This window comes from Rhamphochromis sp. 'chilingali', assembly GCF_963969265.1.
Source record: "Rhamphochromis sp. 'chilingali' genome assembly, chromosome: 12".
In the NCBI taxonomy this organism is placed as follows: Eukaryota; Metazoa; Chordata; class Actinopteri; order Cichliformes; family Cichlidae; genus Rhamphochromis; species Rhamphochromis sp. 'chilingali'.
In genome coordinates this window covers 20,438,335-20,455,690 of record NC_137939.1, presented here as the reverse complement: position 1 = coordinate 20,455,690, position 17,356 = coordinate 20,438,335, and the positions used below count along the sequence as shown (strand labels likewise).

The window sequence follows — 17,356 nt, the reverse complement described above, 5'->3', positions numbered from 1 at the left end:
ACGATAGGTCATTATCATTATACAGGAGCAGCAACTACAGTTGCAGCTCCCGATGTTTGGCAATAAAATGCTCAGAGACATTTCTGGTGAAAACAAGGAGCCAAACCCACCTGGCCTCACTAGCACTCTATTTATGATTCCATCCTCATCTTCCAGAACTCTCGGTGAACTTTCCCCAACTTCCCTCGCAGGTTTTGGCTACGGGGACTTCTAAAGGGAAAATATACATTAAAAAACAAGCAAACAGCTGTTTTGATAATGTCAGGTGATCGTGCTGACTGTTAATGACTAGCATCTGTTCACAAACCTTCATTGACCTTTTGATGTTCTCCTCTAAACCACTCCTTCCACTAAAGCGTGAACAGTCTCCATGCGCTCCTCTCTCCATCATCACCCCCGGGGTAGTTTCTGCTCCCTCGGAATAAAAGCAACGACGCGATTGGATAGAGTGCCCGGCTCGTCGCTACTCCACATCCTCGTAATTATTTTGACGTCACGACGCTCGTCCAGCTCGTGACGCATTCCAGCTCTTCCTTCTGGGCGTCTTCCTCCCCTGGGCTGTTCCGGATGAGACGCCTCCCTCCCCCCGCCCCTCTGATCCTCTTATCAGCGAGTAAGCGGCCAAGATGGATGTTGTAAACCAGGTAAGGCTTTGATGGGGAAATCATCTATTTCATTATTGTTTCGTGTGGTAACGATTGTTTCATTTATTAATACTCGTTTCATTTTGTCGCCCGTTTTAATGGCGATATTTTATTCTAAATGTAGACATCGAATGCGTTTTGGAGTCCTTGGACTCGAAATGTGAATTTGGGAATTAATCTTTAAAATGCAGTTTTATAGGGACACGAAAGGGTCCAATCCAATGAGAGATTTCTCCACAGCTGATGCTGCAGTGTGTGTTTTAAAGTGGCCCGCTGAGTTTCCAAAAATGAGTAGGATGTCCAGAGATTTCTGCAGCAATGACATTTAGCTACGGAAGGAGACGATGATACCTATTATCTCAGGGGATTCACCTAATTGATTTAGTTTGCCCACGTCTCAATTAGCCCGCTGTTGCCACGATAACAAACGACAACCTGATTAATTTCCAAGGCCCTCGCTGTATTCATATAACCGCAGTAGGCCAAAGAGGAGCACAGGCTCCTGCATCTCTCTTTCGCTGGTCCCGAACAGCTCATCTCTCAGACTGCTGAATGGTTTGTGTCAAAGCCATCAAGTCTTCCCGGGGAGACGAGCGGATATCAGGCTGTCAGGCTCCTCTGAGCAGGAATTTTGTCAGTACCTGCGTCATCTGCTTAATATGGATGTTTGGCTTTGTGCAGAAACAATGAGGATAAAAGTGGCCCCGCAGCCTGTGAGAAAATCATCACTGCTGCTTATTCCGGTGCGGCCATTTATTGATGCACACGGGGACACACCGCCTTCTTTGCTTTGTCGCATTCACCTGCACGCCAGCCCCTCTTTTGCCTCGATCGTCAATTAAAAAACGGGATTTCCTCATAAATAAGTCAAAGAATTGCTGAGGAGTGTGCAGCACGGGAGCCGAGCGGCAGACCGCTAATCAGCTTTGTGTAATTGTAAAGCTGCAGGAGCAGCTCTGTGCCTCATTCTTACACATACAGATACACCACAGCCTTTGAAGTCTATACTACAAATTACTACACTACATCACCTCATAAGTCCACAAAGATGTGAGCTCTGGCAGGTGACTCACTGTATTCACTGCCAGATTGTTGCCGTAGTATAACAAACACCTGCAGGTGCCAGGAGCAGGCCAGGCTTGTGGGCAATGAGACTGAAGTAATGAGGTTTGTGTTTTTAATCAGCCTCATCGTGCCTGCTCGACTGAGAGGCACAGAGTTCATAAAACTAGAGTAAAGTCCAAAACGTGATGTTTTTAAAATTAAGTGCTTCTTTCTGCTGTTTTTGTCTTGACAGCTGGTGGCCCAAGGGCAGTTCACGATAATCAAACAACCTCTGGGATTTATAAAAGCTCTACAATGGGTAAGTTTTCTGTTGTTACACATTTATTGGTGGCAGTGATCATGATATACAGCACCAACGAGGGAATATTTTAATACAAATTGTAATAAAATCATATTACAAAAGAAGAAATCCTGAAGCTTTTCTATGGTTTTGTGTGATACATAATGCCTGCATGTCCCTTGATGCCATATTTGTGACCTTCTGTCACACAGAGGCCATAAAGCTGCATGGTACATTATGATGGCTATGCATGTCGAGTCTTGGGGAAAAGACTCAGAGGTCAGACGTTTTTTTAATTGTATTTTCTTTTATTATTGTTCCTGAAACATGAACCAAGCCACTTTAATGACTGAAATCACCAAAAGGAGTTCAATTGATACATCTCTGTAAGTTGAACTGTTTTCATGGTCATTTAGGCATTAACTATCTGCATTACTGAGTACCTCTTGCTACTGTTAGCCATAATTCAGTGAATTGTTTGGCAATATACTGATTAGGAGTGGAAGACTGCAACAAAACCAAGGCCTACATGGAGGTCTGACTTTTTTTTTAAATGATTTCTCCTAAAACTTATCCTAAGGCCTCTTAATTACTGAATTGCACATGATTAAGTAATGCATTGAGACTCCAAATTGAAACTGTGGAGTCTCATGTTTCTTTATGGTTATGGTAATACTTGCCCCAGCAGCCCTGAGTGGGAGATACCAGCAGGCTGTATTACATCACTCTGTAGTAACACTGTGTCAATTCACTGAGGAATATAATGACAATTTGTTAAATCCATCTCAGAGGATGTGCCCTCATGCTAGTGCAATTTAGTACCCATTTTTTATGTGCAGCCTGTTCCAACCAAGCTACTCATTCATTAATTCATCGATGCAGGGAGAAAACCCGAGGATTGCAAGGATTTGCCTTTATTTGTTTATGCTGGTGGAATATGGGACACCTCACACGCTGTGTTGTACTCACAAATAGCCAGACATCTTTTTAGATTTTCTTTGTAGTTCCATCAGGTGCTCAACCCTTCAAGTCAGCTTTTAGGCAGAAAATGTTGCATCATGGCAACAGTTTCCCTCTTAACTGGAAATGTTTTTAGCTCACACAGTCACAGACATTCTCTCGTTATGTGTTGTTTTTCACAGTGTTTGTCCTCCATCATCATCAGCAGCATAGTGAAGAGGCTGCAGGGTGGAGAGTGGTGCAGCTACATTGCATTTTTCGCTTTCTTTCTGTTTTCCTTTGTGTCCACAGCTGGGGGGCATTTCAGTGACGGAAACAGAGGCACTACTTATGGTTATGCTACTAACTGACCGTGGCCGCATCTGGTTTGCTGTCATAATTGTAGCAGACTGCGATCTCGAAAGTGACTAAAATATTCTCTGCAATAATAATCAGATTGACATGTTTGTAATATAATAATAATACAATAATTACTATAGTCATTTAAAAAAGCATGCTTTTCCTTTTGACATATATTAAGGTATCTAGAAGCAATAATTAAACCTTGGGTTGCTGATAGTCATAGCACCTATTCATCATTGCATTTATGAATATCCTGAACTGAAAACTTACTTCACTTGTATATTTGTTTCATTTAGGGTTTGTTTTGTTTTGGTCAATAACTTGACCAATCAGTTAGCAGTGATTGCAGATGCCACTTTTACAGCTGAAATGACCAAGTAATATTATTTATTGCCACAGTTATAATGTAGTAACTGATGGTTTTTAATTATTTTTATTAAGTTGATGTATCTCTGTAGGTCGAGCTGTTTTCATCATCACTTAGGGCAGTAACTACCTGCCTTAAGGAGTAAATCTTGCTACTGTTAGCCACAATTCACTGAATTATGTTGCAATATACTGATTAGAAGTGGAAGATTGCATTGCACACACACACTCACTCTCTCTCTCTCTCTCTCTCTCTCACACACACACACACACACACACACACACACACACACACACACACACACACACACACACACACACACACACACACACACACACACCACTTTCCATTATCCTTACCACACCAATTCCTGCAACAACAACAAAAAATGCAAAGGAAGAAAATCAATAAATTAATGTTAGGGAACATTTAATGATTAAAAATATCACAACAGCACATCTAAAAATAGGACTTAGCTCACAAATGACCCAAAGGTTATGTAGCTCTAATGTTTCAATTCCTCCTACATAATGAAATGTCAGAATGCATTTTTGGGAGGGTGCAGGGCGTGCCCCTCCTTGGATGGGTGCAGTAATCCCTGGCCTGTCCTCTGCTCCTCAGCCTGAGAGCACAGCTAAAACAACCCAGATGAGAACGCGTGTGCCAGAGCAGTGCTGAAAGAGTTCCACATTGTAATGGGCTCTGCAGATATGCTCGAGAATAGTCAGAGCCGTGAGTGTGCTGCATGACTCTGAAGTCCTTCCCTGGAGCTGTGTGAGTGTGCCAGCACCTCATCACTGCCTCCCTGGGTCAGTGCGAGCCAACCACCAATCAGTAGCCCGCTCAGGAGGCCAAGGCCCATGAATAATCTGTCAGTGGGCCTGCGTGCCTCAGCGTCAGGGCTAGAGGAGGAGCTCCTGGATCTACTCCTCTTTGTGGATTAATATGGGCATGCCTAACCAGTAACACCGTGTTTTTTAGGAGAGGGGATAGAGGATCCACCCATGAGAAGTATTTTTCCAGATTCTAGTGGAGGTTTTGCTGGAAACAGAAATCAGGAAGATGTATATTTGTATAGCCGAACAAAACATTTTTTTGTGCTTTTATAGAGCACAGTTCATGCATCAATGAAATAGCAGCAGTTTACCAGCTGTGTACATATCAGTATTCCCATTTTTGAACTGGAGAGATGAGAGTAGTTAGAAATGGACAGTCCTGTATATGGGTTGAGGATTTGTGGTCATGCAGAAGCAAGTGAGCACTATTCTTGTTGCATGAGTGACATTAAAACAGCATACTGTATGTGTGACTAATGTGGATTTGCCCACCTCACCCCATCCTCTCTCTCTCCCTGTCTCTGGGGAATAGTGCTGACACAGCCTAGATTTGATGGATGTTAGAAGACATTGAGTTCCAGAATACAGCTGATGTAGAGCTGAACCCCAGGAACTGTTCTCAGCTGCTACATGAAGCCACTGCGATGTTGAATTTAATCTGTATTCAGATTTCTGCTTTGACTCATTCTCAGCAGGCTTATAAAGGCTGTGAGAACATGAAGTAACAGCCTTTTTCACTTTGGCATGGTCTCTAATGTGTAATAAAGGCTGTTGATTTTGTTGTAGCTCGGGGCGGGGGGGGGGGGGGGGGGGGGGGGGGGGGTTGCTGTGCAGACACTCTTGGTGGTTATTACTCCAGGGCCTCTGGTGGAGGCTTAGACAGCTTGTGTTTATTTTGCTTTTGGTGTGTATTTTTTCTACACATATATGGGTCAGTTTATAGATTGCATACTAAATGACAAGTTTTGACACGTTAAAGATGCCTTTGCTTTCGTTAGAACTAGGATAGTCCCAAAACTACAACATCTACATGCTCTGTTATTTACAATTGCTACTTCTATCCATGTCTGGATCAATAATTTCGGAGATGGAGGCAAACTAAGTCAGACAGGGAGTGTGAGAACAGCAGATCATTTGTGTCTGAGTGTGAAGAATTGTATATCTTCTGCTGACAACCATTCAGCATACCAGGAGGGGTAGAAACCAGCCTCTGCCTCCTCGCTGTGTGATGCTGCCAGCAGTGTTACCATGGCACCTAGCACTCAGTGTGCCACCATCTCTTTACTCAGTCTGGCTGTCCCGCTCCTTCCTCTCCACAACGCCTCCCTCTACTCATTTATCACCATAAAAGTGCAGTGCTTAATTGTCCAAAGGCGCCTTCCATTTAGATTCTATTTGCTGACCACAGATTTTTATCCAAGCTCTAAAATGATCACAGGAATGTTTCCACAAAAAGTTTACAGTCCTGGGAGACAAGAAACTGACTATCCCCTGACTTTTCCGTCAGTGCTGGTACTTTGCTTTATATATATTGATGGGAATGCAATCTGCATTATTTCTAATGGCCAGCAGGGGACGACTCCTGTCATTGTGGAAAGAAGACCAGTTATATGGAAGGGTTTAATGTGTGTCCATAAGGCATAAACAGCAGCTCCAGTTCAATAACTGGAATTAACCGAGCTGAGGCAGACAAGTACAGGCCCAGGTATCTCAAAGCAGCCACATCCCTAACTTTAAACTTTAATAAAATCATAATAGACTAACCATGTGACATAGGCTGGACAGTGAAGGATCACGTGAAAAAGGCCATAGTCATAGGCCTAGAGACAGTGATGATCTGGCAACCACAGAATGTAAGAGAATAATGTGTAATCCCCAACCAGTTGCTGAGTGGTTTGGTTAACATCAATGTCTGTGAAATCGATTACTAAAGCCCAGCCACACAGGCCTATAGACCAGTCAGTGACACCCCTGTTAAAAATGTGTATTCCTCCACCTGTGTATGTATATCTATGTAAGCATCACTACATACACAGGAGAACGTAAGGCATCAACTAACACTTAATAAGAGGTTGATGGTAATTTATGCAGTTCCTTTGGTTGCTTGCAGATTACAGTGGTCGCCTGGGTTTGCATGGAGTTAACCAACTTGTCTGCAAACACTCACCAGCTACTCTTCAAGCAGTAGTGAAACTGTTAGAAGGGCAACATAAACCAGAAATGGATAACATTTGGCTTCAAACTAAGGTAGACTTTTTGAAGGGTCAGCAGGCTGGCTGCGGTAATGAGGCACAACCTTTGCACACTACACGCAACAGTGGCAATCTGCTAAGGATCAAGTAACTGGTGGAGCACCATTAAACCTCTTTATAACTTATTTCAGCTAGCAACTGCTAGCAATTTGTGGGAACCACTCGCCAACCAGTTGGAGAATATGTATTTTTCACTCCCAACTGTTAGCTGTCTCATAGGCGATTTTCTGGCCTTACCTTCACCTGTGTGTGTAACGATGCTTTGATCATCAAGATCTGTTATCAGATCAAAATTCATAAGTTGTTCGCCATCATGTGAGAAACATATAGCATATAGCACTACAACAGGGGTTTCAAACATTAGGCCCATAACCCAGCAATTCACTTTTGATCAGCGTACTCTCAAATCCAGTCCGTGCAAAACCAGTGATGATCTGATAACAGGCATGCCAAAATTTACATAAAAACTGTCCGACAGCACGTCTGCACTGGCTGTTTTGAAAGATCTTGGTGATCAAAGCAACATTAGCAACAGGCGAATTTAAGGCATAAACTAACACATAACACTTTATGCTGACTGTATGGAAGCAGAGCATTTAAAAAGTGGTATTACCCATTGCTGATACTTCAAAAAGTATTTTTCAGGATCCACCTGGAAACATCTCATTGTGCTATCAATATCAAGCTGTTACCTAAATAAATATTAGTCTCTGCTCTGTTGCCAAGAAAGAAATAAAAAGCACCTAAGACTCTTATCATGAGTACTGTATGAGCACCTTCCTGACTTTAATAATCTGCTATGCTTTGTTGTTTTTAAGGACTCTGTAAAAAACAAACAAACTATGAATTCTTGCATATGTTAATATACTGTATTAATATTTAGCTACATCATCATGTTGCACCACATCAAAATCGGGCTCGTTACATATTTTATGTTTAAAGGTGTGTTTTCATTTGATCTGTAAGAACAACACACAGCTGAGGCACCAAATAGTCTCCATACTGAGCTCACTCAAGAAATTTTAACCTCTAATTGTTTTGAAAATAATGAACAGTTAATAGTAACAGCATGGGTGGTACACATTTATAGCATAACACTGCAGGCTGTGTTAAGGATTGTGCTTACACTGCAGTTACTGCCCAGGTTGTAGATATTGATTAATTGCACAGTTACTTCAGCATTTGATTCTGTTATGCTGTTGGTTTGGAGTTTAAACAAATATAACACCCCTATTTATTATTGATATAAATGGTGATTTGCTCAGTGTTAAGGATTAATTGCTTGCCCATGAAGAACATAACACGGATGGACAGATTTTCTCACTTTTAGGGTGCATTTAGATCTCTCAAACATTCTGGGTTAGATCTGGTCAATTTCCAAAGCTCCAACTGGATTTTTGCACCAGAGCTACACTGCAGATGGCAAATGGTTTTTTTTCTTTGCTTTAAATTTAATAGAGAGAGAGAAAGAGAGATGACTGTGTTGCTTACGAGTGCTCTTGTCTCTCCTTTCACACATAATGCCGCCTCTTTCACATCTACAGTCATTTGCATCGATTATTAAAACCTGTTAATAAGCCTTTGGGCTTTGGCAGAGGACACTTTAAACTTAAACACAGCCCTAAAGGAACAGGGAAGAACAAAATTAAAACAATAGGGCTCAATTTAGTCACTCACTCTGTGCAAATCCAACAAACGAGCCTCCGTACTCACATTAGCTGAAAGATTACTGTAATTAGTTTAGTGTGTTTATGCCTTCTGCACATAGGTCATACTATGAGGCTAGAGGAAGTGACGTGAGCTGGTGTGTGTGCATATGCACTCACGTGTGGGGGTGTGCCAGTGTGTGTATGTATGCATGTGTTGTGACTGACTGTACAGTAGCTGGAAGCTGAGTATTTGGTAACAGATGGTGGAGCACCTCCGTCAGATTAATAGCTGGATATTCTATCCAATCGGATCTGGTCTGCAGAGTAGGGAGGGTGTGGTAAAAATAGTCCGACTTGTCTAATCTGCTGTTTGTGTGTGTGTGAAGAGCGAGAGGCTGCAAGTTTATCTCCACTCATATTTGTCTGTGCTGTTTATGTGACTGCAGGTAAGAGGTGAAAAATAAGACTGAGCTAAGTGCACCTACAGTAATAATGAGGCACCCTGTAAACGAATGCACAATCACACATGCACACACATAAACAACAGTACAAAACCAATTTAAATGTACCGTGGGCAACAGGTGCAGTCAGTGCTCTGTAACCTGCTGATAATGCTGTATTTATTTGCACTCTGTGGGAATTTATTAGCACCTCGCTCTGATTGGTTGATCTTGATAAGTCTGCTTGAAACTGCAAAGGTTGGGAAGCATAGTCATGGTTGTCTAGAATGTGTCAATGATCACATGGATGGGGTTTTAAATTCAGTACATATTTTATTAAGGCATGCATGTATTTATTTTTATTCATTCATTGTAATCATGCAAACAAGTAAACAAATAAACAACAAGAAAACTCCTAACACAAAAAATTCTGCTCCTCATATGTAACATAAAGAAGTCCACATTCTCAAAGAAACAAACATGGTTGTCCAACTTTATCCTCTAATATGTATTTTATACTTTGTGGGGAAGCCAGAATTCAAACAATGTTTGTTCCTTTTTAGTGTAACTCTTACCTTCTGGATACAAATCAAGTAATTTGGCGTATTCCTGCTCCTTCTCCCACAGATCTTTGCAATCTTCGCTTTCTCGACATGTGGAAGTTACTCTGGCATGTTCAAGATGAGTGTGGAGTGCAGCAACCGCTCGGAAAGTGATCTAGGCGTAGAAGTAGAGTTTGAATATCCATTCAGGTATGGATTATATCATCACATAACTGAACTTTTAACATTTAATTGAACTTACAGTTTGACAGCCTTCTACATTAGATTAAGTTTAACAGCATTCATAAATAAATAAATATGTCCTTTTGGGGGGGCAATTTTTGTCACGAAAGACTTATTTTTATTTTAGATATGCTTGTTGTTCTGTAGCAAAGAAGCTCAGAGAAGTTTACTATTTTAGAAGCTCTAGCTAACTGAACAAATTCTGCTTGTTGCAGTAATAAACTGTACATAAAGAAAAGTATGCAGTTTCTGCTTTTGAAAAATAAACCTAATGTGGAAGTCCCTTAAATCTGCCTTCTGTGTAATGGCCAGCAGGAGAAGACTCCTCTGGTTGCATAAAAGTCTCTGAGAATTCAATTCACCCAGTTTTGAATAAATTAAAATTCAGCTACAGCATGTTTCAGATTTACAACTTTAGAATCATCTGCTGTATTTTTGCAGCTCTTACACCTTCTCATCTGTGTCTATCCCTTTTTTTGTGTTCCTGCCCCCAGGCTCCATCAGGTTTACTTTGATGCACCCACTTGTAAGGGAGGAGACAAGGAGCGTCTGTTCCTGGTCGGGGACTACTCCTCTTCAGCCGAGTTCTTCGTCACCATTGGTGTCTTTTCCTTCCTCTACTCTATGGCAGCGCTCGCTGTATACTGTTTCATCTTAGAGAAGTACCGTGAAAACAATAAAGGGGCCCAGATTGTGAGTTTGTTACCTTGAAGCACATAAAAAGTACATCTTGTCTTAAATGTAATACTTCTCAATTAATGATAGGAAAAAACAATAACCTTGTGTTGCTGATTTCCAGGATTTTGTTGTGACGGCGGTATTTGCCTTCATGTGGCTGGTATCTTCTTGTGCTTGGGCTAAAGGCCTCTCAGATGTGAAAACAGCCACTGATCCAGAGCGGGTCATCACTCTCATCCAAGCCTGTGAAGAACGAGAAAATAAGTGCCGTGAGATCCATGACCCCAAGGTCTCCGGCCTCAACACCTCTGTGGTAGGCTTAAAATGCTTCTGTTAGCGATACAATGTAAAGAGATGATACTAGAATAACGATAAGAACAAACGTTTGTCTCTTTTTTCCTCCACAGGCTTTTGGTTTCATCAACCTTATCCTGTGGATTGGAAACCTCTGGTTTGTCTTCAAAGAGACCGGTTGGAAGGCCGCTTTTGCTGGTACGTATGTCCCATCACAGGAGAAGCAGCCCGCCCCAGATTCCTATGCCCAGGAAGGCTACGGACAGCAGGACCCCTATGCCGGCTCCCAGGGAGGTTACCAGCCCGATTACGGCCAGCAGGGAGGCTACAATGAGGATGGAGGTTATAACCAGGGCTATGACCAGCAGCCTACCTCTTACTCTAATCAGATGTGAGCCTGTCCTGAAACACTACAGCTGCAGAATGGTGAGTGCAAATATGAGTAGAAAATCTGATGACATAGAATGACATAGATATCCATTATTCAATGTGATATTATATTTTAAGCACAAATAAAGGGTTGAATGCACAAATGCTTTCTATGGTCCACTTTTTGAGTCTTTTTTCACATTGCCTCTTGGCTAAAATGACAAGTACTATGAAAATGACATGGAGAAGTTTCCTGGAGCGCATTAGATTTCATCAGTAATGTTAAGATTTTCTGAAATCCAGCATGCAACTGCTTCAGAGAGCGACCTTAAACTTGTATTTTCTCTAATGGTTACAAAACAAACGTTATGAGAGAATGATCCAACACTTCCTTCATCTATGACCTCAGAAAAACACACATCCTGGTATATTTATGGTTTTCAAGTCTTACAACACAATGTTTATTTTGTAAATGACTGTCATAGTTTGAGTAAAACAGAAAGTAAATCAGGGTGTGCTTTAGGGTGTGGGCTTACTGTGAGTGCCCAATGTACTCAGTCTCTCTGGGAGGGGGGGGGGGGGGGGGGGGGGGGGGTGCAAGATGGTGCTGCTTGAGGCAAGATTTCAAAACAAGAATCTACAAATCTATGGGTGGCATCACAGTGAATAAATCCATAAATCCATCTTTTATAGATCACACTTATTTTTTGGAAAACATAAAAGTGCTTAAAATAAAAAGTTATGCTGGCTTATTAATAACTAAAGTAAAATAAAACAATTTAATTAAATTCAGTTTTATTTACGCAGCACCAAATCACAACAACAGACCCTACAATAATGAGCAAATTCATGGGCGACAGTTGGAAGAAAAAACTCCCTTTTAACAGGAAGAAACCTCTGGCAGAACCAGGCTCAGGGAGGGGCGGCCATCTGCCACTACCGGGTGGGCCAAGAGAAGTAAGACAGGACAAAAGACATGCTGTGGAGGAGAGACAGAGATTAATAACACATATGATTCAATGCAGAAAGGTGTATAAACATGTAGAGAGTGAGAAAAATGACTAAGGAAGAAATACTCCATGCATCATGGGAGTCCCCCAGCAGGCTACACCTATTGCAGCATAACTAAGGGAGGATTCAGGATCACCTGATCCAGCCCTAACTATATGCTTTAGCTCAAAGGAAAGTTTTAAGCCTAATCTTAAAAATAGAGACAGTGTCCATCTCCCGAATCCAAACTGAAAGCTGGTTCCACAGAGGAGGGGCCTGAAAGTTGAAGGCTCTGTCTCCCATTTTACTTTTAAATACTCTAGAAACAACAAGTAAGTCTGTAGTCAGTTTATATGTATCTGTTTACAATGTATCCACTTGTAATAGCCTAATAACCTGAGAAAGGTGAAGTTTGAAGATGTCCTCTTTTTTGTATTTTCGTCATCTGCTCGATATCTTATGCAGCAGGTGATAAAAAGAAAAGTTTGAACTTTCATTGTTAATTAAATAGTTAGTTAGCTACAGCACAAACAGAAGTATTCTTACCCTCTCAACTCCATTTTGAAAGGAGAAAACAAAAACATCCACAACTAATGTTCTCACAGGCTTCAAAGAGATCAGGCCTATTGTGACTCCAAGGTAAAATCTGGAGGATGAAGGTCAAGGCTTTATAATTAAGAGTATGCCAGATTCAGTCGGTATCTTTCGACATTTACTGAAACAGCATTATTGTTAATGTTCAGTAGTGAAGGTTGCAGGAGAAAGATCTAGTCATTCGATAAGGACCAATTGTGTACAAACATCTGACTTGCAAAGGAGCTTTTGAGCCAGCTACAGTACATACATTTACCAGCTCTCTTTGGCCTTTGAGTTCCACTACCCTCCAGAGGTCTTATAACTATGGTGAGAGAGCTTTTTGCTCCAAGGCTGTAGACTACACTGACAGCTAAAACTGCACTTAGTATTAAAAGATGTGAAATGTCTGCCACACAGAGCACTTAGAAACGTGGTTTAGAGTACTCAGAAGCCATTGCCTTGTATTCTTGGATTTAAAACCTGCACTTTGGCTCATCTTCTTCAATGATTTGTTTTCCCTGTTTGGTCAAAAATGTTTTAAAGTCCCAAAAATATACTCATCAATGTACTCAAACAATCGCAAAATAATTTGCTTAAATTTGAGCAGCAAGTTCAGCAGGTAAACAAGAATGTCACTTTTGCTATTGACCAATCAAATTTCAGCAAATAGAGAAAGTTACTCCACAGTTAAAAAGGATGTAACCTCAATATATTTTAGACAGATTTTCTGGCTCTTTGATTTGCAAACCGAATGCTATACTTAGATCAAAAGAGCAAAGTATTGTTTCATATCAATCATACTATATTTTTCATTAAGTCAATATCCATCCATTCATTTTCTTAACTACTTCATAACATTAGAGGTAGAGTCCACAGGACATGTCACCAGTTTAGCACAGAAAGTGAATTTCCTTTAACCACACATTCATTTTCTTAACTACCTTTCACCTATCTATGCATTCCTCGTGTATGTTAAGACGCCAGAGTACCCAGAGGGAACCCACAAAAGCACAGGAAGAACACTACTCTGCCAGCTGATTTCTTTTATCCATCCATTCGCATCCACTTATCCTTTTCAGGGCCACGGGGGGTGCTGGAGCCTATCCCAGCTGTCATAGGGCGAGAGGCGGGGTACACCCTGGACAGGTCGCCAGGCTAACACATAGAGACACAGACGAACATTCACTCTCACATACATGTATTCATTCCCATAGGCAATTTAGATTAATCAATTAACCTATCCCCACTAACTGCATGTCTTTGGACTGTTAGTGGGGGATAGGTTAATTGATTAAACATGGGGGAATACATGCAACCTCCACACAGAAATGATGGAATTGAACTCAGGACCTTCTTGCTGTGCGGCAACAGTGCTAACCACCGTGCCACCGTTCTGCCCTAATTTATTTGAATTAATTATAATTCAGCTGAAAAAAATTAATTAAATAACAGATACATGTGAAGTAAAAAGAAAAAAGTGCCACAACCTTGCAGAGGATGGATTTAGACTTTTACAGAGAGGCAAAGGTAAAGGAAAGTGGAGGCGTAAAAACAACAGCTACTGCATTCACACACATATGAACTTGAGTGGCTTCCCACTCTTAATCCATATGGTTTACTATGATGGTGGCCCACGCTGTGTAGCTATAAGAGCTTCAATTCTTCTGGGAAAGCTTTCCACGAGGTTTAGGAGTGTGTTTATGGGAAGTTTTGATCATTTTTCTAGAAATACATTTGTGATGTCAGACACTACGTCGAATGAGAAGGCCTGGCTCGCATTCTCTGCTCTAATTCATCCCAAAGGTGTTTTATGAGGCCGAGATTAGGACTCTGTGCAGGCCAGTCAAGTTCTTTCACACCAAACCCGATCATCCATGTCTTTATGGACCTTGCTTTGTGCACTTGTGCAGTCAGACAAGTAGCATTCTCCTGGCAACCACCAAACCCAGACGCGTCCATTTGATTACCCCACAGAGAAGCGTGAGAAGTCACCGCAGACAACACGTCTCCACTGCTCTAGAGTCTAGTGGCAGCATTTTTTACATGGCTACATCCGATGTTTTGCATTGCACTCGGTGATGTAAGGCTTGGATGCAGCTGCTCAGCCAGGGAAACTGATTCCATGAAGCTCTCTATACACTGTTCTGATGGTTACATGAAGTTTGGAGGTCTGTAGCTCTGCAGAAAGTTAGCGACCTCTTCACAATATGCGCCTCAGCAGCCATTGAGCCCACTTTGTGATTTTACGTGGCCTACCACTTTGTGCCTGAGTTACTGTTACTGTTGTTCCAAATTGTTTTTTTTTGTTATAATCCCACTAACAATATATACCAGATGCTCTTCTTGACACAACCCCAAAGGGATTTGTGTCTCCTCCTGGAATTGAACTGGAAGGCTGCCACACAGCATCACTACAAAATAGAAAGATGCACAGTGAGTTCATAAAGACGATCTTGGTTTATTTATTCATAGAAGCAAAAAAACATGATTTCAATTTGAGTAATTGCCCAGCTCCTTATCCTATAGTGAAATATACATCACATCATACTGTCATTTCTTGGTGTTACTGTGAATAAATAGTATCATTGTAAGCGTTTAAAAAGCCATGATTTGTTGAGTTAGTTGTATGTATGTGTAATTTATCCAATGATGTGTTTGCTGTTTATTTAACATTTTCTTTCCCTCTCGTCTTTGCTTGTCTCCTTTGCCCAGGTTGACCTTGTGATTTTGGAGTGTGGCTCTCCACCGACCACCACTTTCATTTCCACACTCCTCTGTTTGTCTGTTTGTGTATCTGTGAGTTGACAGGCGGAGGAAGGGAGGCCTGGAGGGGAGACACCAGTGGGGCTGGGGGAGGAGATCATCACTGTGGGTCGGGGTGGGAAGGAAAAAAAAGAGGGAAAATGGATCTTTGCTGTAACATGATGTTTATTCTCGTGATGTATTTACTGTAGAAGACAACAGAGGATTGTCTGTTTGGTTATACGAGAAAAACTTGAATACAAATACCAAAACATTCGTTGATGAACATTTATGAGAAATCTTGTAATGGAAAAGACATTTACGGAAAAAGAAAAAAAAAAACACATTGTAGTAACATTTAACTTGGGAGAATGTATTTGTCTGTGCTGTGTAAATATCAACATACTGATATATATGATTATATGTACACAGTTGAATAATTGTGCACTCCATATTAGTTGTTATACAACAAATGTTGAGCACAGAGTTATTCAATTGCATTTACTTTGGTTCTGTTTAGGAGCTCACATAGTTTAGCCTTTGCCCTTAAGTTTCCATGAACTATTAATACCAACATCATCTTCTTATTTTCTCATCTCAGAATCTGGGCATTTTTTTATGTTCGCATTATGACTTTTTTTCTAATGTATTTGATCAGCATTATAGGCAAGATTTAAGAATTAGGGTTGATGTGATGGTAAATATTGAAAGCAAATACACACATATATATGAAATGAGCTAAGAAAGTGAGACGTAGTGAGATGTGAACAGCAGTGGTAACAGTGAGTTGCTTCAACTTTATGTCCATTAAAATATATTTTTCCCATCAAATGTCACCGTCAAGAGAGGATGAATTCTTGTGACGCTCTGAATATTTTAAATCCTGACATCTAAAATAAAAAGTGCATAGGGAGAAGAAAATGGCAATTGTGGCAGTGAGCAGCTGCCTTAGCAACGTGTGTGTGTTTATTCGTTGGTTTTATGTAAGGGCATCAAACTCATTTTGTCAATGAACCACATCCTGTTTTCAGTCGCCTTTTATGTGGTCCTGAAAGTTGTAAGACAGAGTTATATAGTTTTTTAAATGGTGTTTCTATCACACTGTAATCAGTGGCATACATACATTAACATTAACTGTAGAGAAATGAGAATAAAGTGTATAAAATTTTAAAGACCTCGCTCATGCCATGGAATAACCACGTAATATTATGAAGCATTTTAAACAATATGTCTTCATATATAATCCGTCTGCATCTTCAGTCGTTCTTAAGCTCTTCTCTTTCTGGTGGCGAACCAGTTTACTGCATGCATCCTACTTCCTATATCTCAAAGCATCCTTAAACATATTCCAGAGGCTGAGGCTCACGGCTGCAGGAAAGCATTAGGCTACACAGTAAATGTCGTGGTACGTTCAATCCATCGTAGAGGTTACTGCACACGACACAAACTGAACAGCAGCTCTGCTATATTCTACTCAAAGCACAAAGTAAGTGTTGCAATAATTATTTATTTCCAGATATCAACACACTTTTTGATTGCCAGTCCTCCGACTGGACATTCTAGATCGTCTTTGCCGAATGGTAGGAGATGCGTCTCGATTGGTAGTTTTGCTTCCACCAGCTTTGTCACAATAAATTGTTCATCTTCAGTATACTGGTCCATTGTACAGCCTCGTATTCATCCAGATGTTTTTTTGTTTTGTTTTTTGAAAAAAAGTGAACACAAATACATAGATAAATATATAAATTCAGGGTTCTTTGATTCAGGCAGTGTAGAAGCACCTTGCTTTATCTCCTCCTCTAGTCTCCCACCTCGGTTGTTTCCCTCTTTCTTTCTCTTTCACTGTAGCTCTTATAAATATGCTGAAATGAAATATAATCTGTTGTTAGTGGTGAATGATGTCTTGTGATACTCTCTAAGCCTTTGGATAGTGCTGTGTTTATTGTGTATGATGTATTCCTATTAGTATTTATGATAATGATAAGTCAGAGAAAAAACAAAATAACCGAGACGCTCCAGAATTCTGCTGTATTCTTATTATATGGGATCCATGTGAAACGAAATGAAATAAAATTGAAATTATTCTG

The 17,356-nt window shown here is 40.7% G+C and overlaps 1 protein-coding gene across 1 annotated transcript; it reads left to right on the top strand.

Annotated features, from left to right (window-relative positions):
- The first annotated feature begins 586 nt into the window (after positions 1 to 586).
- sypb (synaptophysin b) lies at positions 587 to 17,356 on the top strand. Its single transcript, XM_080898200.1, has 7 exons — positions 587 to 644; positions 1,942 to 2,007; positions 9,463 to 9,587; positions 10,115 to 10,313; positions 10,420 to 10,611; positions 10,706 to 11,018; positions 15,240 to 17,356. Exons 1-6 carry the CDS (start codon positions 627 to 629, stop codon positions 10,985 to 10,987), a joined length of 882 nt encoding a protein of 293 aa, XP_080754326.1. The 5' UTR covers positions 587 to 626; the 3' UTR covers positions 10,988 to 11,018; positions 15,240 to 17,356.

What these genes read in the sequence shown, in the direction of transcription:
- sypb (XM_080898200.1), top strand. An exon ending in GAGTTTGAATATCCATTCAG is followed by an intron (nt 9,588 to 10,114) that starts GTATGGATTATA and finishes TCCTGCCCCCAG; the next exon opens with GCTCCATCAGGTTTACTTTG. An exon ending in CCGGCCTCAACACCTCTGTG is followed by an intron (nt 10,612 to 10,705) that starts GTAGGCTTAAAA and finishes TTTCCTCCACAG; the next exon opens with GCTTTTGGTTTCATCAACCT.